Genomic DNA, 23,831 nt, shown 5'->3' with positions numbered 1-23,831 from the left:
GACCTTGATGCTTAAGGGTTCCATCGTTCCCTATAAAACTAACAAGCTGGGAGCTAAGCCTGAAATACAAGGGACTTGGTGGACATTCTATATCTAAACTGTCTGCCAAATATCCAGCCGGGTGCCTGACTTTTCAGCTCTTTCCATGGACAATGTGTGTATTGCTTCAGCTTCAATTCCCTTGTATTTAGGGAATCCATGCTGTGTACTGGGCACAGATCTCTCTCTCTCTCTCTCTCTCTCTCTCTCTCTCTCTCTCTCTCTCTCTCTCTCTCTTACTATGACACAAATGGGATACTGTCCCTTTCCTTGTCAGCCTCTAGTGTAATAACAGGAAGCCGGGGTATCAGAGGGGCCAGCTACTTCATTAGGAGAAAGTGGGGGAGATTCCTGAGAGTCTGTTGTAATTAGACGCTTCCTGACGGAGGAGAGATTTCCGTCCAGTTTAAAGGAGAGAGGTGATGGGGTGGGAGTGTACAGCCCCCTCTGGGCAGGCCTGGTGGGTGCAATAAGCCATCCAGCAGTGAGCTAGAGCAGGGCTGTGTGTGGGACCCAACACCCAGACGATTTGGATGTGCTAAATTTAAAGTTGCGCTCATGCTGTTATTGTTGAGAGACGAAACAGGAGGCTCTCCACTCCGTCAGAAAGCTATGTGGATCCCGAGGAGTGAAGCCTTTGGATATCTGAGATGAGTGCTTGGATTAAAACCATTTGTTTGGCAACACATGCTGAGGCTCCTAAGCCACAGGGGAACATCTGCTCTGAAGACAATGCTTCTGGGGTTCTGTCACCACACAGTTATCAGAACAATTGGCTGATGGGGCTGTTTAGATATTACGGTTCAGTAATAATGTCTCTCTTATTTCAGGAAGGAACTGGGGAGTTTCAGAACTTCTTATCAATCAACTAGATAGATAAAAGCACAAGAGCAAAATAAAAACAGAAATAGTACGATGAGGCCAGAGTAAAAGCCAGAAAGTCCAAGGGGCCTGGATGCATCTTCAGAGGTGTGTCCCCGCCCCACATAGCAGAGAAAGCATGTTTTATTTTTCATATAATTATATAATATCTCTAAGAGTCTAAGCTTATACTTGGAACTTATTGCTAGGAGAGTCTTAGGGTATTGGCTAATACTATGTGCTCTCATCCAGGCTGTTTGATTTTCAGCCCGTTTCTTTTTAAAAGCAAGCTCCAGTCCAAGGCTTTCTTTTGCCTCAATTGCTAAGGCTTCCAGTGATCTTATTTCTAGAAACCCCAATTCTGAGACCAAAGAGAATTTCCTCTGATGAAAAATAAATGATATAATTATCATTTATTATTTCCTTTTAGGAAAAGCTTTTCTTTCTGCCCACCCTCCACCCACCAACACACACTATTCTCTCTACCCACCGAACACAATTCTGATTATTTTTGCCATCTGAGAGGCCACGTCAGGTCACTGGGGTGTTTACATATGGAAGCAATGAAGCAGAAAGCCAGGACTAGAAGGTCCCTGGCCGGGTTTTGGCCTGCCCTGATGCCCCACCTCTCTTGAAATTCCAGTGTGAAGCAGAATGAGCGCTATGGGCAACTGACTCTGGTCAACTCCACCTCGGCGGACACGGGTGAATTCAGCTGCTGGGGCCAACTGTGCAACGGCTACATCTGCCGACGAGATGAGACCAGAACCGGCTCCACCTACATCTTCTTCACAGGTATAAGTTTGGTACATGACGGAACTCCTTGAACTGCTAATGTTGCGTTCAAACTCGGGCTCCCACTGTAAGCAGAATACCAAGTAAACTTTTTTTTTTTTTTAAGAAACCTCCATTGTTCAGGCACGGGACAGAGTGCAAGTATTAAGACAGGCTTTGAGGGTAAATACACTTATCATTTCCAGAGCTCCTTTTCCAGGCATGAAATGCGGTATAGACAGGTGAAGAAAATTCTTAAAAGTCCCTTAGTAGGTTAGGTATCACAAGGAATTAAACACAGAACTCTTTGAAGCAGGGTCTATGCCTAAACTGCCCAGAAGGGCAATCACTTGACACCTGTAGCAACTTAAATATAACCGCATATTAAAATTAAATACAATCTAAAAGTCATCTCTTCGGTCACACTGCCTTAGTCAGAGTGCTCAGTTGTGACACATGGAGTTGAAATGTTCTCCTAGCGGGCTGCAGAGGAAGGAATGTCTCCACTGCCATGGAGCCCCAATGCATAGTGCCACTGGTGGCTGCTCATCCTTGTCCTGAGACCCGTGATCAGCTCTTTCTGGAAGCCCCAGAGCAGCAGGGTGGGGTCGCTGAAGACCTCCTCATACTGGTTCTTAGGAGTGCAGAAGCTGAGACTTCAGAGCAGGATTGCTGAGGTATCTAATCCTTGTAGTCTCTGTCTCGTCATCTGAGACCACGAGAGGACCAGGACACCTATGGGTCCCGCTAGAGAGCCCCTCCTCCCAAGTGGTGCCAGGAAGGCACAAGCAAAGCCTGTGGTTTTGTTGAAGACTCTCTCCCAGTCTTCTTTCACCTCAGACCTCAGGGAGCTCACATGCTGGGGGATGAAGCTCTTCAGCAAGGTTCAAAGATCAGGGACAACACTTAGGAATCTCCCAAACTCTTGGTGCTATTATTGTGCCCGTGAATCTCAGGAGAGACAGAGCCATTATTTATTTATTTATTTGGTTATTTATTTATTTATTTAGTATCTGGGCAGAGGCGCTCATGAGATTTGTCTAAGTTCCAAATCAATCTGCCTTTACAGGTCTGTACTGAATTATGTTCCTATGACCCAGTGATCTTATATCCTAGCCATTAATCAATGTGTTAGCAACTGCTCATATAATTACCCTTCCTGCTCAAATAGCCCCTCCATGGCAAGAAGACTCAGCAGCAGGGCCAGTCTTTCGGCACAGGTATGACATCCCAAGGAAAGGAATTGAAACTATTTTATCATGTTTGTCTTAGAAACTATGGATGCCAAGATTTAAAAGGGCAAGATGACTCTTTCTGTGTTTAGGGCCTTGTGGTAGCATATTAAGGAGTCAAATTCATTTTTCTGAGCCACAACCCACTGTTATGCCTTGAGCCCTTCCTAGGACAAAATAGTAGATGGATTGGTCGGTAGACACTAGCTAGCTTGAGTTGTGACTGTCAGAGACTTTCTAATGGATGCTCATGGGAGGTCCTGTAAAATCTTCATATCTGTGTGGTCTTTGTGCTGTGCCCTGTGGCAAAGTGTGGAAAAGGTAAACAATTAAGATGGATAACAGCTGCTGCTTCTACAGAAGGATGAATTTCGTACTGAAACTGCAGGGGAACATTCTTTGCCGAGATCAGCACTACCCTGTCTTTCCAAAGTGTTAGGTGTTGACCTGAAGACTGAAGCTGTTACAGGTTGATGGGGTAGGGTTTATGAGTGTTGTTTTGAGTCTCGCAGGTGGCTCCTCTTTAATTCCTAAAGTCCTTTAGTGAGCCAAGGAAAGCTAAAACATGCCGGGCAGTGGTGGCGCATGCCTTTAATCCCAGCACTCGGGAGGCAGAGGCACACGGATCTCTGAGTTCGAGACCAGCTCTAGTCTACAAGAGCTAGTTCCAGGACAGGCTCCAAAGCCACGGAGAAACTCTGTCTTGAAATACCAAAAAAAAAAAAAAAAAGCTAAAACATGTCGGTTTCAACTTGAACAAGCTTAGTCAGGGCTGGGGATATAGCTCAATGGACAGTGTGTTTGCCTAGCATGCTCAAAGGCCAGGGTTTTAGTCCAGCATAATCTACATCCAGGTGTGGTAGTGCGTGCCTTTTATCCCAGTGTGCAGGAAGAAAAAAATGGGAGGATCAGAAGTTCAGCATCTACCTTACTACTCAGTGAGTTCGTGGACCAGCCTGGTCTTAGAGAAGAATATGTCAAGAAAAGGAAGAGAGGGAGGAAGAAGGCAGGAGAGGGAGGTGATATCATGGTGTTGCTTTACTCAACTCTCGGAAAGTCCAGGGAGACCTCTAGGAGAGAGTTTATCATTTTGTCTTTTGACGTGTGTGTGGCTTTGGAAAGACAAGATGGGCTGCCACAGAAGCTGAGGTTCCCGCTGCTGGCACAGGATTCCTTAGGAACATATGCTTCTCAGTTACCCACATGGAGAAGCATCTGCCATTCGTGATGTTTGTGTGTTTGCTAGATTTTGATGGCAGACACTGTGAAATCTCTCTGGGGGCGCTGCCTGTTGTTAATCTGTGTAATACTTGAGTAAGTAACTACCACATTTATTTCCTCTTATCCGGTAGGCAGGTTTGTGTTCTCTTCCCCCACCCCCAACACTGAAGGATAACGTACATAAAGAAAAGAATTCAGATCCTAAGTAGACAGCTCAATAAACTGCCCTCAAAGGAGCAGGCGTGCAACTGCCACCCAGACAGATCAAGGAGAGGGCTTTCTCGATGGGAAATACTTGGGCAATGATTTTCATATGTGGGGAGACCACATTTATGAGTATTTCACTAAACACTGAATGTGCTGTAATTTGTATTTTAATTTATAGTCTATTAGCTCTGACTTTTAAAAAGGAAAACCCCATGTGCTTAGCTTTTAAAGCACCATGGTACATGAGTAGATATAAGCATATTTGTAGGGCTATGTAACCTATAATTTTTTAAAGGAACCTCAACAGATGGAAGCTACTGCTGCGTGTGTGTACGCGGGCAAGCGTGCATGTTTACATGCGCTAGTATTGAGTATTGAAGCTAGGGCCTTTCATATATTAGACAAGTTCTCTACCATTGAGCCATACCCCACTTTTTAAATACTTTTAGAGCAACTGATAAATTCGTTTATTCTGAAGCACGTATTTTACAACAAGAAATAAGACGACTTTTGCATCCTGAAATTCCAGTTGTTCACATTCTACTGGCCTTTGCTAAGTGGAACAGATCACTCTCTCAGCAAAACCTTACAACACACAAACCATTATCTTTATTTTCTTGCAGTGGTGGGGACTGAACGTAGGCCTTCTAACATCCCAGGCTAATGTCCTACCACTGAGGCACACGCTTAGCACTCAAAAGATGTCTCTAATATTATCTACTCTTTACAAATAGGGTATTATCTACTCTTTACAAATAGAGGAGATTTTCTGTTTCTTTTTTTCTTTTTTTTAAAAGATTTTATTATGTATACAACTTCCTGCCTCCATGTATGCCTGAAGGTCAGAAGAGGGTGCTAGATCTAATTACAGATGGTTGTGGGCCACCATGTGGTTGCTGGGGATTGAACTTGGGTCCTCTGGAAGAATAGTCAATGTTCTTAACCACTGAGCCATCTCCTCAGCCCCGATTTTCTGTTTAACAAGGACACTGGACACATTAGAAAGGCACCCCTGGCTCAAGTCTGAAAATCAATTTACAAAGTAACAGAATCACCAGTCTGGTTAGCATAGAGCCTAACAAAGGTCTTGGGTGACCTCTGAGCTATGACACAGTCTTTCCCATAGAAACACTTCTGTGTTCCAGAACTTGGTCCTTGGAATCAAAGAACATCTGCCCCTGAAGACCCTGGGTGTTTCCAGGAATCCTACGCCCAGCCTAAATTATCATACAATGGTGACATGGAATGCTAGCAAAAGAGAAAGCCAAGAACAATGGCCTGCTTCAGAAGGTTGCAAGGGAAACACAGGAAACAATTTAAGAAGTGTTATGTGATTAGCCCCAGAGAGTTCTCTCAGAAATTACTGTAATATCCCTTTACAGAACAATCCAGAAAGCAAAGGATTTAAGGTGTCAAGCCAAATCAAACAAACAACATACGCATGTGCCCCCAAAGCCACACCCCAAATCCTTTCGCTATCCTAGGGATGTTGTGAGTAAGCCAGTTCTCACCTGTCTACTTTCTCTGAGATGGAAAAGTCATCTAGGGTTTAAAGACTCTGACAGATGGCATTGCAGGGGGAGTGTGTGTGTGTGTGTGTACACATGAGTGTGTGTGTGTAATAGCAGGTGAAAGTCCTCAGCTACATGGTAGCCAAGTAGACGCCATCCCTGAGACCAGGTTTCCTTCTGTCCCTATCCCAGCGCCCTCCATTAGCTTTGGCACACATTCTGTCTTCCATGTTGGGTGTGAAGACACCGGGGACACAGTGTCATCGCTATTTGAGCCTTTCAAGGACCTCCACTTTTAATGCCCCTTGAACAGAAGCCCTTGGCTATGAGGCTCATTTTCCACACAGAAGCACAGTGTTTCAACGTCTCATGAATGCTTCTCATGGGGCTAGAAAGATGGCTCAGTCATGCATGAAACCACCTTTCATTGGATCCAAGTTTAGAGCCAAGCACCCACATTAGGGGGCTCACACTGCTGGTAACCATATCTGCAGGAGGGGGGGATCCAATATTCTTTTCTGGCCTCCACAGTCACTCTCGTGCATCTACAGAAATAATAAAAAAATCTTTTGAAATTTTATTTTTAACTTAAGGAAATTGGTCTCCTTCCCTGCTTCATCAGTGTGATCCATGATTCTGATATGAGCTGAAATAACATTTTTTGTTTCCTTTGAGGACATAGGGAAAGTCAATAAAGTCAACCTTCCAACGCTATGATTAAAGCACCTAAGACAATTTTATTCACTCATTATTTATTTTACCAACCATAGTTTCCCCTTCCTCCTTTCCTCCCTTTTCCCTCCAACCTCCCATCATTCCCCCTCCCCATCCCCTCCTCCTCCATCTCCATTCAGAAAGGGACTGGCCTCCCATGGGCTTAAACACAGCATGGCACATCAAGTTAAGGCAGGACCAAGCTCCTCCCCCTGCAACAAGGCTGGGCAAGGTAATCCAGTATGGGGAACAGGTTCCCAAAAGCCAGCTAAATGCCAGGGATAAGTCCTGATCTCACTGTTAGGGGCCTTACAAACAGACCAAATTACACAACTGTCACACATATGCAGATGGCCTAGGTTGGTCCCATGCAGGCTCCATAACTTTTGGTCCATAGTCCGTGAGCTCCCAAGAGCTCAGGTCAGCTGTCTCTGTGTGTTCCCCTGTCATGACCTTGATTCCCCCGGCTCCTATAATCCCTCCTCCCTTTCTTCAGCATGATTCCTGGAGCCCAGCCCAGTGCTTGGCTGTGGATCTCTGCATCTGCTTCCATCAGTTACTGGGTAAAGGCTCTCTGATGACAATTAGGATGGTCACCAATCTGATTACAGTAGATGGCCAGTTCCGGCACCCTCTCCGCTATTGCTAGGAGTTTTAGCTGGGGTCATTCTTACAGATTCCTGGGCCTTTCCCTAGTGCCACGTTTCTCCCTAACCCCAAAATGCACCCCCATCAAGATGCTTCTTACCTTACTTTTTCCCTCCATCCCCCTACGCCACACACAGATTACCCAGAAGATCTCTATTTCTTCTTCCCAGAGAAATCCATGCATCCCTCTTCGGGTCCTCTTTGTTATCTAGCCTTTCTAGGGCTGTGAACTGAAAGATTGGTTTCCCTATACTTTACATCTAATACCCACTTATGTGTGAGTCCATACCATGTCTGTCTTTCTAGGTCTGGGTTACCTTGTTCAGAATGATTATTTTTCTAGTTCCATCCATTTGACTGCAAATTTCATAAGGTCATTTCTTTTCACATCTGAGTAACATTCCATTGTATAAATATATATTTTCCTTATCCGTTCTTTGGTTGAAGGCACATTTAGGTGGTTTCTAGGTTCTGGCTATTACAAATAATACTACTATTAAACATAGTTGAACAAGTGCCCTTGTGATATGATTGAGCATCCTTTGTGTATATGCCTAAGAGTGGTATTGCTGGGTCTTGAGGTAGATTGATTCCCATTTTTCTAAGAAACTGCCATATTGATTTCCAAAGAGACTGTACTAGCTTACACTACAACCAGCAGTGGAGGAGTGTTCTCATTACTCCAATCCTCTCCAACATAAGTTTTGATCTTAGCCATTCTGACAGGTGTAAGATGGTGTCTGAGTCATTTTGATTTGCATTTCCATGATGACTAAGGATGTCAAACAGTTCTTTAAGTGTATTTCAGCCTTTTGAGATTTTTCTGTTGAGAATTCTGTTTAGATCTGTACTCAATTTTTTAATTGGATTTTGATGTCTACTTTCTTGAGTTCTTTGTATATTTTATAGATCAGCCCTCTGTCAGATGTGGGGTTAGTGAGGATCTTTTCCCATTCAGTAAGCTGCTGTTTTATTGACTGTGTCTTTTCTTTGCCTTACAGAAGCTTTTCAGTTTCAAGAGGTCCCATTTATTATTTGTTGATCTCAGGGTCTGTGCTATTAGTGTTAAATTCAGAAAGTAGTCTCCTGTGCCCATGCATTCAAGGCTACTTCCCACTTTCTCTTAGATCAGGTTCAGTGTAGCTGAATTTAAATTGAGGCATTTGATCCATTTGGACTTGAGTTTTGTGCGTGGTGATAGATATGGATCTATTTGCCTTCTACATGTTGACATCCACTTATGCCAGCACCATTTGTTGATGGTGCTTTCTTTTTTCCATTGTATATTTTTGGCTTTGTTGTCAAAAATCAGATGTTCATAGGTGTGTAGCTTTGTGTCAGCATCTTTGATTCAATTCCACTGATCCAAGTATCTGTTTTTATACAATACCAAGCTGTTTTTATTACTACGGCTATATAGTAGAGCTTGAAGTCAGGGATGGTGATACATCTGGAAGTTTCTTTATTGTACAGGATTGTTTTCGTTATTCTGGGTTTTTCTATATGAAGTTGAGTATTCTTTTGAGGTTTGTGAAGAATTGTGTTGGGATTTTGATGGAGATTGCATTGATTCTGTAGATTGCTTTTGGTAAGATTGCTGTTTTTACTACATTAATCCTACCTATTCATGAGCATAGGAGATCTTTCTATTTTCTGGTGTCTTCTTCAAAGACTTAAAGTTCTTGTCATACAGGTCTTTCACTTATTTGGTTAGAGTTACCCCAAGATATTTTATGTTATCTGTGGCTATTGTAAAGGGTGTTGTTTCTCTGATTTCTTTTTCAGTCCATTTACCATTAAGACAATTCATTAAGAGAAAGTTTTGGAAGCTCATATCCATGATCAATTGACCTCATGCCTTCCATCCCGTGTTGAGACAGGTGTCATTTTCAGGAATCAGGTAGAGAGAAAAGCCTGATGTCTCACAAGTACCTTTAAGAGCACAACACATCTACTGACCTAAAAGCCCTCATGCCAAGCCTCCCAGTAACTTCTAATCAAGTCTTTAATTCAAGGACCTCTAGGGGACAGTCAACATCTAAATTATAGCAGGATGCAAAACAATTCCCTATGCATTTTTTTTTTAAAAAACCCAGCCTTCTTAGAGATCCAGGGTGCTGGGTACATTGTCAGCATCATCTCATCTTTGTGCCAGTTTTAAGACTCGTTAAGGCATCCTTAGCACATTTCTTTGGAGGTGTTAAACCTGTGTCTTCTCCCCTGCAGAGAAAGGAGAGCTGTTTGTACCTTCCACTAGTTACTTTGATGTTGTCTACCTGAACCCGGACAGACAGGCTGTGGTTCCTTGTCGAGTTACAGTGCCATCAGCCAAAGTCACGCTCCACAGAGAGTTTCCGGCCAAAGAAATCCCTGCCAATGGAACGGACATTGTTTATGACATGAAGAGAGGCTTTGTATACCTTCAGCCTCATTCTCACCACCAGGGTGTGGTCTACTGCAAAGCTGAGGCTGGGGGAAAGTCTCAGATCTCTGTCAAGTATCAACTGCTCTACGTGGAAGGTAAGTCTGCCTTCCTCCCCAGACGAGATTGTATTTTCCTCCCAGCCAGCAGGCAGTGCCAAAGACATAGGATGGTATTCTGCAAGCTTCTCTATGGCATTTCCAGAGCATTCTGCTCCCTTGATCCATTCCCTCTATCTTGCACTCCAGAAAATTTCCTCATTCTACCTCTGTTTAATTGAGAAGTCCCTTGTGTCCCCAGTCCCCTTAGGACTCATCGGCCTCTATGCCTTAACCAAATCTCTCCCAGTACCATCATCTACTTTCCAGCTTGAGGATGACATCCTGGTTGTGCCCAATCCAGCTTTCATTCCTTGTCCCCAGCTATTAGGAACCCCTGCTTCCTCGGTCCCACTAATGTTCCCATTCACTTCCCTGCCACTTCGTCATTTGTCATTCATTTAACAATTGTCCTCTTGCCGTTGCATTCTCAGAGTGACTTCAGTGTCTACCTGAAACCATCTGCCTGTTCACTAGACACCTCCATTCCACTCTCACGTCAGTCACAACCTGAACACGTAGACAACCACAATTGGTTGGATGTAGCGATTATAAACTCCCATCTCTAGCTCCCAGCAAAGCCTCTCCTTGCAGCCTTCCACTCACACGTTTGTTCCAAGGCTTTTCTGATGGCACAGGGATGGGCTGATGAGCAGATACTCAACCAGACAGCGCTGCCCTGCCACGACTTCCTGAAGAGAGTGCCTCATTCCATTTCCGAAATCGAGGAAGTGATTCCTCTCACGCTGTTGATCCTCCAATATAACTTTTGTGTCCCTCTAGAACACTTACACTGATGAGGGTTGGGAGCCCAGTGGTTAACCTCTTCGCAACAAAGTGCTCCCCTGTGGATAGAAGCATGTCTCCCAAGATAACTGCTTTCAGAAATCAGAATTTGGGGAGGGCAATTCTTTCCATTCTCTGCTGAGGGAGTCATACAGTAGGTCAGAGTTTCTAATATTCTGTTTCTAAATAACCCTGCTTTAACTGCCCCCAAGTCTCCACTGAGGCCATCTCTTTTCCTATAGCAGCCAGATACTCTTAACAAAAGGCCCTTTGTATTCCCTGACTCATCGTTACCTCCCCATCTCAGTTTCATTGGCTGTTCGCTCTGTACGTTATAAAAACAAGCTTTGCCAGGCTCCCTTGTCATTACATCAAACAGATAACACCTGTCATCCTTCTTGGCTCTTGCCTGAAATCCCTTTAACCATGGCCCCACTTTTCAAATTTTGTTAAATTTTATTAAAATTATAACTTTACATGCATGGATGGGTGTTTGCCCTCCATATCTATAGAGACCAAGTGTGTGCAGTTCCAAAGAGGCCAGAAGATGGCACTGGATCCTTTGGGACCATGTGCGTGTTGGGGATCAAAATTGGGTCCTCCAGAAAAGCAGTCAGTGCTCTTAACCATCAACCCATCCCTACAGCCCCTTTGTACTTTGTTCTGAGGGCAGAATTGCAGGTTGAACCTGGAGCCTCATGAAAAGTGAGACGACCCTCTTCCATTTTCTTTAGACTCCGAGTGTGGGAGGATCTAAGGTGCCCTTCTTTCTTACGCCTTGATCTCTCTGTGGAGATCTCTCACAGGCCGCTTAGGAATCCTCCTCCCCGTGTCTTTTAAGCTCAGTGCCGAGACCTCAAGTGCTTGCCTGATTCTCAGACTATGCCAGTTTGCGGCTCACTCGGGGCTTCTCCGTGAAACAAAGCATTGCAGTTGCTCACTTGGCGGCTGCCCACTCTGCTGGAATGTTGGCTCTTGGAGATCAGTCCGACATCTGTCTGGCTCATTTCCGCAGTAATAGTTCCCAGCACATCTCTTTGCTCAAGGCTACCATCAATATTACCCATTGAGTGACTGGAAGACCGTTAGCAAGGCTTCTAAGGTGTTATGACATCAGGATCCTGAAGACACAGGTAGCACTTGTGCTAGACTGCACACTTTTGCAGTTATCCTCATTGGGATATCTGGACCTCTTCTGAGGATGGCTGTCAATTATCTCTTGGCTACCCCCACCCAACCAGGCTGCCTTCACTTATTCCTTCCCCAAATCGTTCCTCCACCACAACTTTAAAAACTTATTATGTATACAGTGTTCTTCCTGCATGCCAGAGGACGAAACCAGATCTCATTATAGATGGTTGTATGCTACCATGTGGTTGCTGGGAATTGAACCCAGGACCTCTGGAAGAGCAGCCAGTGCTCTTAACCGCTAAGCCATCTCTCCCCCACCCCAACCTCTATCACCACACCTTCTATATCTTTCACATGACCCTGGTCAGCTCTCTAGCTCCTTCTCTGGTCACGAGTATGGCGGGGCGGAGCTGGGATTCTGGAGGACTCCCCCTTCTGGACTACCAACATAGAGAGGCCGTGGCAGCTCCTAAAGCAATCAAAGGGGGTATATGCTAGCATTGACTTTATGAAGCTATAGAAAAGGCAGTTTCCTCTCTCCAAAGAGAATGCGTGTTTGTCTTTAACATCAGAGTTATGGATCTCATTAGTTCTTCCTGCTTGCTCCCAGTTCCCAGTGGCCCTCCGTCAACAACCATCTTGGCCTCCTCCAACAAAGTGAACGGCGGGGATGACATCAGCGTGCTGTGCACTGTGCTAGGGGAGCCGGATGTTGAGGTGGAATTCAGGTGGATCTTTCCTGGACAGAAGGTGAGTGCCACACACCAGCCTCAGTCGCCACTGAGTTTCTTTCCATCACTTAGTGAGAGAGATCAGACTTGAAGTGCAAGGTTTACGACTAGGTGGGAGCCAGGGAATGTTTGTCTAAGATGTTGTAGTCTATTTCAACATATACTGTTTTCCAGAAAAAAAAAAAAGTGGGTGGGTCTATTAGGTGATTTACTCAAGATGCCTTCCTCTATGTAATGTCTTATTGCTCTTAGAGACTCAGAAGGAATAGACTACTTCCTCTGAACTTCTGTCTTCACTCTCATCTTCCAGGCCTATCACAGGCTACTTACTATAACCTCCTCCAGGAATCCTCCGCAATGCACAAAGCTTCAGAGCCATGGGTGGGGGAAAGGGAAGTGGCATTGGGCCCATGAGTCCTCAGACAAGGCCTGTGAATGGCTTGGAGCAGATAGTCCCCCAAGTGGGCGTTTAAACACAGACCCTGTTCACAAGGTGCGGTGTTGCTATCATCATTTAAAAATAGACTCCTATAAAAGAAAGGGCAGGGTCCTTAGCCTTTGTGCATCTTCTGCTCACTGAAATAAACGGCTCCGCTACCAGCTTTGTTACCAGAGAGGCCGTCTCCCAAGATAACACTGGGTAGCCAGGGATAGGTGGAAAAGGATGTTCCCCAGAGAGCATTCCTTTCCAGCATCCTGATGCTAGCTTTTTGTTTTTAATACATTGTCACACACATTCTCGCTCTTCAATAGAATGATCTTTTGCATTGCTGTTATTGGGAAGAAAAGTATTAAGTTAGTAATATTGTAATATTATAATTACCTTTATTGAGGGGACTTAACAAACACTGTTCTTATCACTGGAACTGCCTGAAACAGATCTTAAAGGTAACACTCTTCTAGAATAGGCGTTCACGCTGTCAAGGGCATCATCCTACCCTTCCCTGGTACAATCTGCCTCCCTCTGCAGTCTCAAGGAACATTAGCCTAATTACTTTCCAGCCTCTCACAAATCAGAGCCACAGGGAGCTGCTTCTTTCCTTATAGAGCCAGTGCTCTGGGCTCGTGACCTTAAATTCCATGAATAAGAACCACTCGGCAGGGAAAGTTGGCAATGTGAGGATGGCACAATGGGAAAAAAATTCTGCCTATGTATTTTGCTTAAGACCAGTTCCCCTTAGAGGCCCAAGACAATCAATCCATTTTACATCTATAACAGAGCAGAAAGAAATCACCAAACAGCATCCTGAAATTCAAGACCCACTTGGAAAAAAATGCGGCTTTGCCTTGACTGATTATACAGTTAGGAAAAAAAAAAAAAGCCTTACAAGCTCAGCATGCAAACTAGTCTTCAGTGAGCCCGTGCTTTGTATTTGAGAATGGATCGGGTGGATGGGAGCTGAGCAAAGCAGCCTGTCCCTCTGGCTTCAGTCTGTGTGCCATCTTTAAATAGGACGAAAGGCCTGTGACCATTCAAGACACCTGGAGACTGATCCACCGAGGACTGGGGCACACCACAAGAATCTCCCAGAGTGTCATCACCATTGAAGACTTTGAGACGATTGATGCAGGATATTATATATGCACGGCTCAGAACCTCCGAGGACAGACAACAGTGGCTACCACTGTTGAGTTTTCCTGACTTGGAAAGTGAAGTACGGTCAACCGATGGAAAGCCATCTGTGTATACGTCGAGGTGCTTTTTTAAAAAGTGCTTTGTGGGAGGCTAGTACCAAAGGCCAACCACTGCCTGTGGGTCAGACAGACATCCAAAACCAAAGGAAGTCATCTGTCTATTAATAGAAGTGTTACCTTTCCTAGCAGAAAGTGTATTTTGATTACTTTCAACCATGTTTCTCATTTTTATACCAATAAAACATGTCAACAACTTTGTATAATCATTTCTATTAAATGAGCAAGATTTTATAAAAAAAAGAAAATAAGCTATTTGTTGTCTCCTTTGGCTTGTGCATACTTGAAGGGCTTGACAGCGATCTCTGTGGTATCGCCTCGTGTTCAACCGCATACAAGCAACAACTGGAGATTCAAGTGTTTAGATATGCCATTTTATCAAAGCTAATGTGAGTTAATTTATAAAGGTATCAAAAATCACACATTTTTACATTAAATCGCCACACTCATTTTAAATTCTGCAAACAATTTAGCCTTTAACATAACATAGATGAACAGAGTAAGGAAGATTCAGCTTTGGCTAGATCTGTCTTCAAAAGTACTTGAGACCGCAGCCGTTTCAATTTTCTTACACCATGCAGAAGAAATTTGCTCCGACTAGCCAAAATTCAGCATTTGAATTTTGAAAAGCTTAACGTAAGCTCAAGTTCTGCGCAAGGCAATCTCAGCCCACAACAAACACTGGCACTGGGTTGGGAGTTCTGTACACTAGCGTAGGGGCCTGTCTGAGCTAATGAGTGTTGAGAAGGGTGTTTATTAACATAACCTAATGCTTTGAAGAGTGAAGTATGTCAGAGGCTGCCATCCTTACAGTGAATATTTCAGCATTATTTATTCGATCAAAGTAAAATAATACACTTTCCGTCGCTACAAACTAGTTCACACAGCCACATTTTTACGATGCATCAACAGTTTTGCATCCTACATGAAACATTTAAAAAAAAAAAAAAAAACCTTGAAAGCTCTCTATTTTGTTTCCTATCTTCTCTCATCTTCTACCCTCTGAAGGCATTTTAACTACTGTAAGAGTGACTTCCCAGACACCGAAAAATGTCTGGAGGATGGCAGGGAATCCCATGAATTTTTATCGTAACTAGAGCATAAATGATAAACCCAACATTAGCTAATGTCATTGGGAACAACGCGGGACCAGGAGCAGAGATATTCCAGGAGGTGGCACTGACACCACAGTCTATCAGAAGCAAACATGGAAGGTTACATACATCATAAACTATTGGCGATTAGAGACGTCAACACAGCCACTAATAGAAGCATGCGTCATCAATATTAACTACATGCGTCATGAATATCAATTAACTACACAGTGAACAGGCCCGTGATGAGTCGGATAGCCACCTCTAGGATCCTGGATCTGTCCTAACTCCAGGGGTAATTAGATCAGCCACTGAACATGGGTTCGTAAATACTGACTTCATGGCGCTGACAAACATGGGCCAGCAGGGATGGCGGGCCATACCTGTCCCTCTACCTTTCCCGGTGTCTTAGAGTCTGGGGAGGTGGTAAGTGAAATTCTGAAAAAAAATCAAATGCAGTGTGAAGGAGTTGCCTAAGCCACTTCTCGCTCTTTGGCTGGCCCTTCTGTCACCCTTCAGTGACAGGAGGCATGCTCAAAGGGGCCCTTAGGTCAGACACCACTGCTCAGACTCTTGTCCTCTTAAACACGAATCGTTGGTTTAATGAGGCGCTTCTGGCCATTCATACATGCTGAAGGCCACCTTTACTGACTTCCCTACGGGTTTCTAAACTTTGTACTCTCAGATACAGATGTTGGCTTATTGGTTCAGCACCTCAAAGGTAAGCTGGCTCTGGAGAAGCGCTCTCTATAATAAGGGAAGAGGTAGGTTTGCTCCTGTGGCTCTAGATGGAGGAGAGGCAGATGTGGACAAGGGGGAGAGCAGAGGAAAACTGACCTCTGCGCAGACAGCTTGGATTCAAGGTGAAAATAAGGCGGAAGCCACCGTTGGTGCTGCCCCCTATTCTTTATACAGACTTGTGTTTAGAAAAATTAGCGCGCAGCCTGAGAAAATGGATCAGAGGATAGTAATTAGGCTTATAAAAATCTACAGGCAAAGGAGAACCGGGATCAACTGACAAAAGTTAAACACTAACAGAAGTGTACACACATCACCAAGTCAACAGGCTTTTCCTGTCACAGCCTAGCCCTGCCATGTCACAGTGCCGAGTGGAGTCGGTAGTAATTCAAGGACTGTTGCTTTCTCCTCTATGGCTTCTGTTGACACGTGGGCACTGATTATAACTTGAGTCATACAGAGCTATATATTCAGCTGTTGACTTTTAATACACAGCAGAGAGGACTGTGACAGTCACGTGACACACCAGTACGCCCATTTCATCCGCGCACACACACCCCTGCCCACAGTCAGAATGAAATAAAAAAATCACAAGAAGGTGTCTCTGGTGAAGAATATTATAAAGGTTATAAATCTTTCTCTTAATAGGCCCCTGAGAGTTTCCCCTTATGCTTAGGTGAAGGAAGGCAAAAGAACAAGGTTTCCTTGTTCCATAAGTGCTTTGTGCAACTGTGTCCACACCGATTCCAAAATCTATTTTCGGAGGAGGCTTTTGGACCAAGTTAAAAGTCTTCCCCCAGAGCCCCCGACTCGTAAGTAGCCGATACGGTGGTGGCTGCTTTCCAGTTATCCTGTGGAAATTCCAGAAAGCTAGTTCAGCTCTTGTTCCCACGGAGAGGGTCAGTTCTGCAGAAGCGCACCTCAGAGCCTTCCGAGACTCTCCCGCATTCTGGAAGCGTCATCTGGGCGAGATGCTGGGGCTGGAGAAGGAACCCGAATTCCTGGGGGACTGGAAAGGGATGGCCGCGGATGTGGGGGATCTCTTGGGGCTGCACAGGTCCCCATTATGCAGCTTCCACAGAAGCTCCTCGTTCTCCATGGATAGTCTCTTGTTGACCTTTGACTCCTTCTCCAGGGACTCCTGCAGCGCTGCCTGCTCCGTGGAAAGTTGCCTTGGAAAGAAAACGCAAAGACCATGTGGCATCCGAGTCCAGTAGTAGCTCTTCCTGTTTAAATATGAAGGTGCGAGAAACGTACTCGGGGAGAATAAACAGGATCTAGGCCGGGGTCGTAGATTTTTTTTAAAGCCAAGAAACCCAAATACTATAGGAAGGCCAACAGCTGGTGGTAGAGGGGCTGCCTATCATGTGTGAGGCCCCTGGCTCGGGTCTGTGCCCTAAAAACGGAAAATGAAACACCCCAATACCAGAAGTGTAAAGCCTGGCCCAAATAAATAATCCCCTTAGTAATAATGGGCAACTCTAGCTTTTGAGCAACTTCCCAGTAGGCAGTGGGGTGTTTGCACAAGGCTTTGGCTCTTTGTATGCCTATCTTAGCTCAAGGGCTGTTTTCTGTTCACATCTATGATCGCTCCTTCCCTGAAAGTCTCTTTATGTCGAGTGAGTTCCAGGTCAGGGAGAAGGTCGAGGCCACTTTGGTAGAAGCATGAACTGCTACCTTCAGAGGGAAATTGCTGCCCCTCTCTCTCTGCTTCACTCAGTGCCTGGGAGGAGCGTGTCCAGAAGGGAGCAGCAGATGTTCAAGGATGAGAGAAGGAAAAACAGACGCTTGTGGTTTTACCTGGAAATGGCCACGTGTTTGTCCATTCGCGCTTTCAGTTCCTCGTTTTCCTGCTGGAATCGCTTCAGTTTGTCAACCAGTGCTGTGTTGTTGTCCACCTTGGTGCAAACAAGGGGTTAGAGTCACAAACAAGGGGTTAGAGTCACAAACAAGCGAATAAATAAATGCTCGCAGCAGACTGAGTGGGGGGAACTGCAGCGGCACACTCATGCAGTGCAGCAAGGCTCTGCAGCACATCAGGGAGAGACACAATAGAAAACCTCGCTGCATGGGTCAAGGGACACTTCTGTCCTCCTGGTCTCCCCAGACTCCGCACTCACGAACTGATCAGGTGAGAGATTAAAGCATAAGACCCACGAAGACATGAATCACTGACCATGGCGGCGAGCTGATTCCATTCCAACTCCTGTCCTAAAGTATGGTTTATTACTTGTTTTGAGAGGTGACATCACAGCTCAGAATTAACTTGGGGCCAGAATTAACCCCAGGTCCCTGATATGGCAGCCTGTTATGGCTCATCTGCTTGGATTACAGTGTCTGTCTAGGTGGGACTCATTTTTAAGACATGCTCATGTCCAGAAAATGTTCACGACAAGCCAGTCAGATGAAATAACTTTCTAGAAAAACATCTACAGAATAAAAACAGGAGGAGAAGCCGGGTGGTGGTGGCACATGCCTTTAATCCCAGCACTCGGGAGGCAGAGGCAGGCGGATCTCTGTGAGTTCGAGACCAGCCTGGTCTACAAGGGCTAGCTCCAGGACAGGCTCTAAAGCTGCAGAGAAACCCTGTCTCGGGAAAAAAAAAAAAAAAAAAAAAAAAAAACAGGAGGCGATAGGGAAAGAAGAAACACCTTGAAATGCGTAGAATAAAGCCTTCACGATAAAACCACAAACTGGGGTAACTTGGAATTAAAAACAGTGGCAGCTGACCTGAAAATACTATTCTACCAATGTTTTGTGTTATAGAGGCAAAAACTTGACCTTTGATGTCACAGAGCTAACTACTGGCAGGGCTGGCTCTCAGAGCAAAGCTTGCTTTCTTAGGCAATGTCCTCATGGTAAGTGTCATGGTTAGCTTGCTACCTGACACCACCCAGAAATATCTGGGATGAAGGATAGTCTCCATCAGGCTGGCCTGTGGGCATGCCGCTGGGGGATCGGCTTGATTGCCTAAATGTGGGCAGCACTGTCTGTAGTGGCCGAGACCCCAGGACATGGGAGAAAGAGCTTGCTTGCTTGGCCCTCACTCTCGCTGAGATTTTTATCTACTCTCTTGATTCTGTCTCTGATATTAGAGTCAGCTGCTTCAGGCTTCCAGTGTGGACTCATGATCAGGGGCTCTCCAGGAATCCTGTTGGCCTTTAGCACCAGCGTGGAATGGCAGCGGCACCCGGCCTTGTGGGTTAAACAAGGCTCTCGGGCAGCTACTCTGAGCTTATTGTGTAAGCCAATCTAGCAAATCCTCCTTTAACGTATATCCAGTCAGCTCTGTTCCTTTAGAGGAGGAGCCTAATAGGCTAAGTGTTCTAACTTCGTTAAAGGCCCGGAACTCCTAAGTGCACCACGTGGCAGTGGCCCTGGGTGTACCGTTGTCATAGCAACCTATCCTCCTGTGTTATAAACAGCAGTGTAAGGCTGACTGATGCTGATGTCTCTTAGTTGGGGCATAAAACAAATCACGTGGCTCACTAGAAATTAAAACGTTTATACTTTTATAACAGTTTTTTTATCACCAGAGATCTGATAAGTTCAGAAGCATGAATGGAAGATGGGGCAACAACTTATTAACAGGGTCTCGTGAGTCATCACCGCCTACCTGCTGAGCAGGTGTTGCAGGATGACCTTTGCCAAGGCGGGCTACGTGTACTGGGTGGGGTTTATTAACAACCAGGAGTTTCTTGCATTCCTTACAAAAACAAAAAAACAAAACAAAACACTTCCTGTACTTCCAGTGCCTCTGAGATGGGCAGAGGGTGAAGAGTCCCAGCTGTTCATGTCTGCTACCATTCTGACCCCTACATGATAGATGGGCTGTGTGCTCTCGAGCTAGAACTGGGCTGGACTTAAAATGTCAGTTTGGAGACTGCCACAGAGGCTTGGGAGAGGTTACGCTTCACGGTGGGCGGAGGGCAACCGTGAGCCCTGCCGAATCATGATGATCAGAACTGAGGCTGAGCGGCCACTCTCGTTCTGTTTATAGGAAACAGCGGTTGAGTTGTTAAAGGCCTGGTTTACAGCCCATGTTGGTGTCATTCATTGAAGCAGCTGAATCGTGGGGCTACCCTGTGCCTGCACTCAAATCAGCTACAGTGAGCCTTCACCTGCACACCTCTGTTCCGGGACTGTGGGGTTGACAGAACATTCCCGATGGGAAGGTGGTCGCTACCTGTGCTGCCATTCTTGCTTCCATGGGGGTGAATGCCCACAAAGAGAAATACCCCCAATCATCTCTGTGAAGCCACCTATTCCAAGGACCCCAGAACCCACTGGCCTGCCAAGCATCAGTCCAAGATGGGCTAAAAGTTGACCACAGTAATGGGCCAAGCAGCCCCAAACAGCAATGACTAACCAATCTGATCAGGACACTAGGTTTTAAGAAGTCGGCTGCACAGTGAATGCAGGACACCTAAGAAACATTCATGTCTGACTGATAAACATGGCTTGTTCCACCCACCCCTCACCCTCTGGCCACTACATATGTTTCTCATAAAATTATTAGCACATATTCACGGTACATGGTAACCAGGCTTCATAATGGCGTTTTTGTTCAAGTGACTCGAGTACTTTGACCATATTTAGCCTCCATTAAGCATTCCTTTCTCCCCTTGCTAGTCCTCATTCTCTTCCAGTAAGCCCCCCCAGTCTCATTATCATCAACATCTAGACTCCACAGATGAGAGAAAACAGGGTTTGTTTTTCTGGGCCTGGCTTATTTCACTTGATCATCTCCAATTCCATCAATTATGTCTGCAAATGACATAATTTCATTCTTCGTCATGGCCAAACAAAATGCCATTGTGGATTAAAAACAAAGCCTTTCCCCTACTATTACCACATTTCCTGACAAGGTGAGGGGGTGCCCATAAGTTAACTTAAGCCTTACCTCCCTCAAAAAAGCAGCTAATATCTCTAGGAAATAAAACAACAAACTAAGCCAAGCGCCCCAAACTCCAAACAAAAGCCAAACAGCTAAGAGTGAGCACCAGGCTCGCTATTGTTCAGACTGGTCTAGGTTTAAAGGAGTCACCCACAACTAGGAGGAGGCGAGAGAGGAGGCAGTGGGTGGGTAGGTGGCTGGCAACTGGGAGCAAAAGACAGCAAGAGCCAGGGTCACTTAAGCTGTTCTGACAAACCCTGCCAGTTTGGTCCTGGCTAGCACACCCTGTGTTTCAGGGCTGGCCCAAGGCTGACAGTACACATAGGACACACTCCTCAAACACACAGTTGCGAAGGCTCAAATTCTGATCATGGTTTTCAACAATGCTTGCTGTTTTCCAATTGGGCTAATCTTACCAACACAATTTTTTTTTTTACAATATTCTATTCTACTAGGTTATATTATTGTGCTAATGAGATTATTTGATATGTCCACCTGTCCCTCCTGTTCAGAGTGGGTGGTGCATGAAAATATTGGTTTTAGAGTAATTAAAATTTTTCATTAGGCCAAGTTAAGATTTAGGGCTTTTGAAATGTGAGCATGGTTTGTTTGCTACAGTTTCCCCCAAAGTAAATGCGGCTTTTTATATATATTCCATCAAAAGTCGGTGTTCTAGAAAGCTGCGCCGAATCAGCCTCTAATAGATCTGGACAAGAAAATGCCTTTCTTGACCCTTTGTGTGTTTTCCAAACACCATGAAGTAAAAGTTAGCCCAGATCCATAACTCTAGCGCCATGGGCTCCGAGTCCCTAGTTCCTAGGTAACACCTTGCCCCCCCACTTGGGAGGCGCTCAGTCCTCCATCCTGGGGGGACATACCAGCTTTTCCATCTTCATCAGCTTCATGTCCTGCTGATGTAGCTTCTCATTCTTGATCTCTAACACGGCTTTCAGGCTTTCGAGTTCTTGCTCCAGATACATGACCTGAGGGTTTTTCTGGAGAAAACACACCAAGATAATTCTCTCACTTACCACAAGTTACACAGTCCAACTTTTTGTTAGAATCTCTGATCAGACTTAAGCGTGCAGTAAGTGACTGACTTCCTTTTGCCACTTTTTTTTCCCTAACATAGGCAGGGTCATGCTATGAAACCTAGACTGACTTGGTATTTACAGCAATCCTCCTGCCTCGGTTTCCCATTTCTGGAGGTACAAGCATACACTGCCATAGCCAGCTAAATGTATGTTTCTTTGCGTTTTTGTCTTTTCTGAGACAAGGCCTAGGAGTCACACAGCCCAGTCTGGTCTTTAATTTGTGGCCATCCTCTTGTCTCAACCTCCCCAGTGGCAGAATTATAGGGATCAGTCACGATGCCTGGCTTAACTTCTTCTAGCAGTTTCAAAGAAATAAGAGTTCAAATCAATTTGACCTCAAAGATTTTGGTCATAATATTGACAACGAGCATTTTATTTTTTCTTAGTTGCTTAATATAGGGATATAGATACTGCTTTCATCAAATCTCTTATTAGAAACAAGAAAACCATTGCTTACAACATAAAAACAGAGCTCTGGATAGAGATGGGCCCTCTCTAGTCCTAAACTGGAGTCTGGAGGGAAAAAAAGGCAACAATTTTCTCTAAGCAAAGTCAATCTCTGAGAAGAAAGGAGAAGACTCTGGAAAATATGCAGGACTCTGGGAAATAACATACAGTGATATGATATGTTCTGAGCCCTTGGGCTTTCCTTGTAATTATGCCAGCTTGGCCATATCTCTAGGGCAGTCGTAACCTATACAGAGCATATACAGTCTCCCAAAGGGATACTCACGGTACCACCAGTACGGGGTATCCCCCACACCCTACTGATCGAAATTCAACTGAACATCTGACAATTCGATACAAATCATCTATATCTGACTATTCGCCAGGTTAAATCAAAGTTTCTCAGACAGGACTCAGGGATTTAGATGATCAAAACGACCTCCTGGGGCAGTTGCTCCCTTCTGGAGGAATCCTGGTGGCGAATCAGAGACGTGCATGTACTTTGTCCCATTCTCCAAATTCTTTACTTCACAAAGGGGAAAGTGTGTTCTGTGAGTCAAATAACCTGTGTTGTGAAGGCTGGGAGAGGTCCCAGACCCAGAAGGGTCAAAACAGAGACCACACAAGTATCTTGAATTCCAGGTTCTTCAAAAGCAAAATCCCATGGGGGTCCTTTTAAATAGGACTTTGGGAGACACCTAGATAAATCTCATATTAGAGAAAAATAATTTCCTGTCAGCTTCTAAAAATTATGCGTATGAGCGCTTGCCTACATGTATACATGTATGAGCTGACAACATCAGGCTAAGGGGAGACAATTATGAAAGACTATGTATCATATGGCTTTATGGAATGCAAGCAAATCCATGGAAACAGAGAGCAGAATGGGTGGTTTACTCAGGGCAGGAGTCCTTTGGGGAATGGAGAGTTATAGTTGATGAGTTCAGGTCTCTCTCAGGGAGATAAAAATATTCTGGAATTAGGAACCAGCCATCAATACCACACAATGTCATCAGTATGCTATAAAACTAAAGTTTATGATTGTATAATCATAATAAGATAGGCTCTTTTTTTATATACCAAAAAATTTTCTAGTTTTGGATTTTTCTCAGTTTCCCATAGGTAGTTGCTCAGACCTCTGAATTTGAATCTGTGTATCATTTGGGGGTTGTAAAAAAAAAAAAAATCAGTGAGCAAAATTCTTTTGTACAATTAAAATAAAACACACAGCTAGCATGAAGAAGACTCTAAACCACAATTACGTCTCTATCCACTAAAGAATCAATTGACTCGAATTGGCAACTGAGCAGAATAAAATCCAGTAGCAACAGGGGAATACACAACTCACCGAGTTCGCCTTCTCTCTGGATACTCGCTTCTGTTCCTCAGACTTCAGCTTTTCATTCAAAGCATCATTTTCACTCTTCAGATCATTGATTTGTTTCTAAGACACAAATGGTAACACGTGGAGCATCAGACACCAGAACAGGATCA

General features: G+C 44.7%; 2 protein-coding genes across 4 annotated transcripts in view; one reads left to right on the top strand and one right to left on the bottom strand.

Annotated features, from left to right (window-relative positions):
• The window catches only part of Pdgfrl (platelet derived growth factor receptor like), a 46,233-nt gene extending 31,930 nt beyond the window's left edge, over positions 1–14,303 (top strand). The window contains exons 3-6 of the mRNA XM_038324591.1: positions 1,544–1,695; positions 9,434–9,727; positions 12,255–12,394; positions 13,829–14,303. Coding sequence (XP_038180519.1) covers positions 1,544–1,695; positions 9,434–9,727; positions 12,255–12,394; positions 13,829–14,017 — 775 coding nt within the window. The 3' untranslated portion in view covers positions 14,018–14,303. The remainder of the gene's footprint in view (positions 1–1,543; positions 1,696–9,433; positions 9,728–12,254; positions 12,395–13,828) is intronic.
• A 116-nt stretch (positions 14,304–14,419) lies between these two features.
• The window catches only part of Mtus1 (microtubule associated scaffold protein 1), a 134,212-nt gene continuing 124,800 nt past the window's right edge, over positions 14,420–23,831 (bottom strand). For all 3 annotated transcript variants that reach the window (XM_038324589.1, XM_038324587.1, XM_038324590.1), the window contains 4 exons: positions 23,686–23,781; positions 21,675–21,791; positions 17,700–17,797; positions 14,420–17,071 (listed from right to left, as the gene is read on the bottom strand). In XM_038324589.1, coding sequence (XP_038180517.1) covers positions 16,858–17,071; positions 17,700–17,797; positions 21,675–21,791; positions 23,686–23,781 — 525 coding nt within the window. In that variant the 3' untranslated portion in view covers positions 14,420–16,857. The remainder of the gene's footprint in view (positions 17,072–17,699; positions 17,798–21,674; positions 21,792–23,685; positions 23,782–23,831) is intronic.

Source organism: Arvicola amphibius, chromosome 4, assembly GCF_903992535.2.
Source record: "Arvicola amphibius chromosome 4, mArvAmp1.2, whole genome shotgun sequence".
In the NCBI taxonomy this organism is placed as follows: Eukaryota; Metazoa; Chordata; class Mammalia; order Rodentia; family Cricetidae; genus Arvicola; species Arvicola amphibius.
This window is presented reverse-complemented; position numbering and strand designations above follow the sequence as displayed.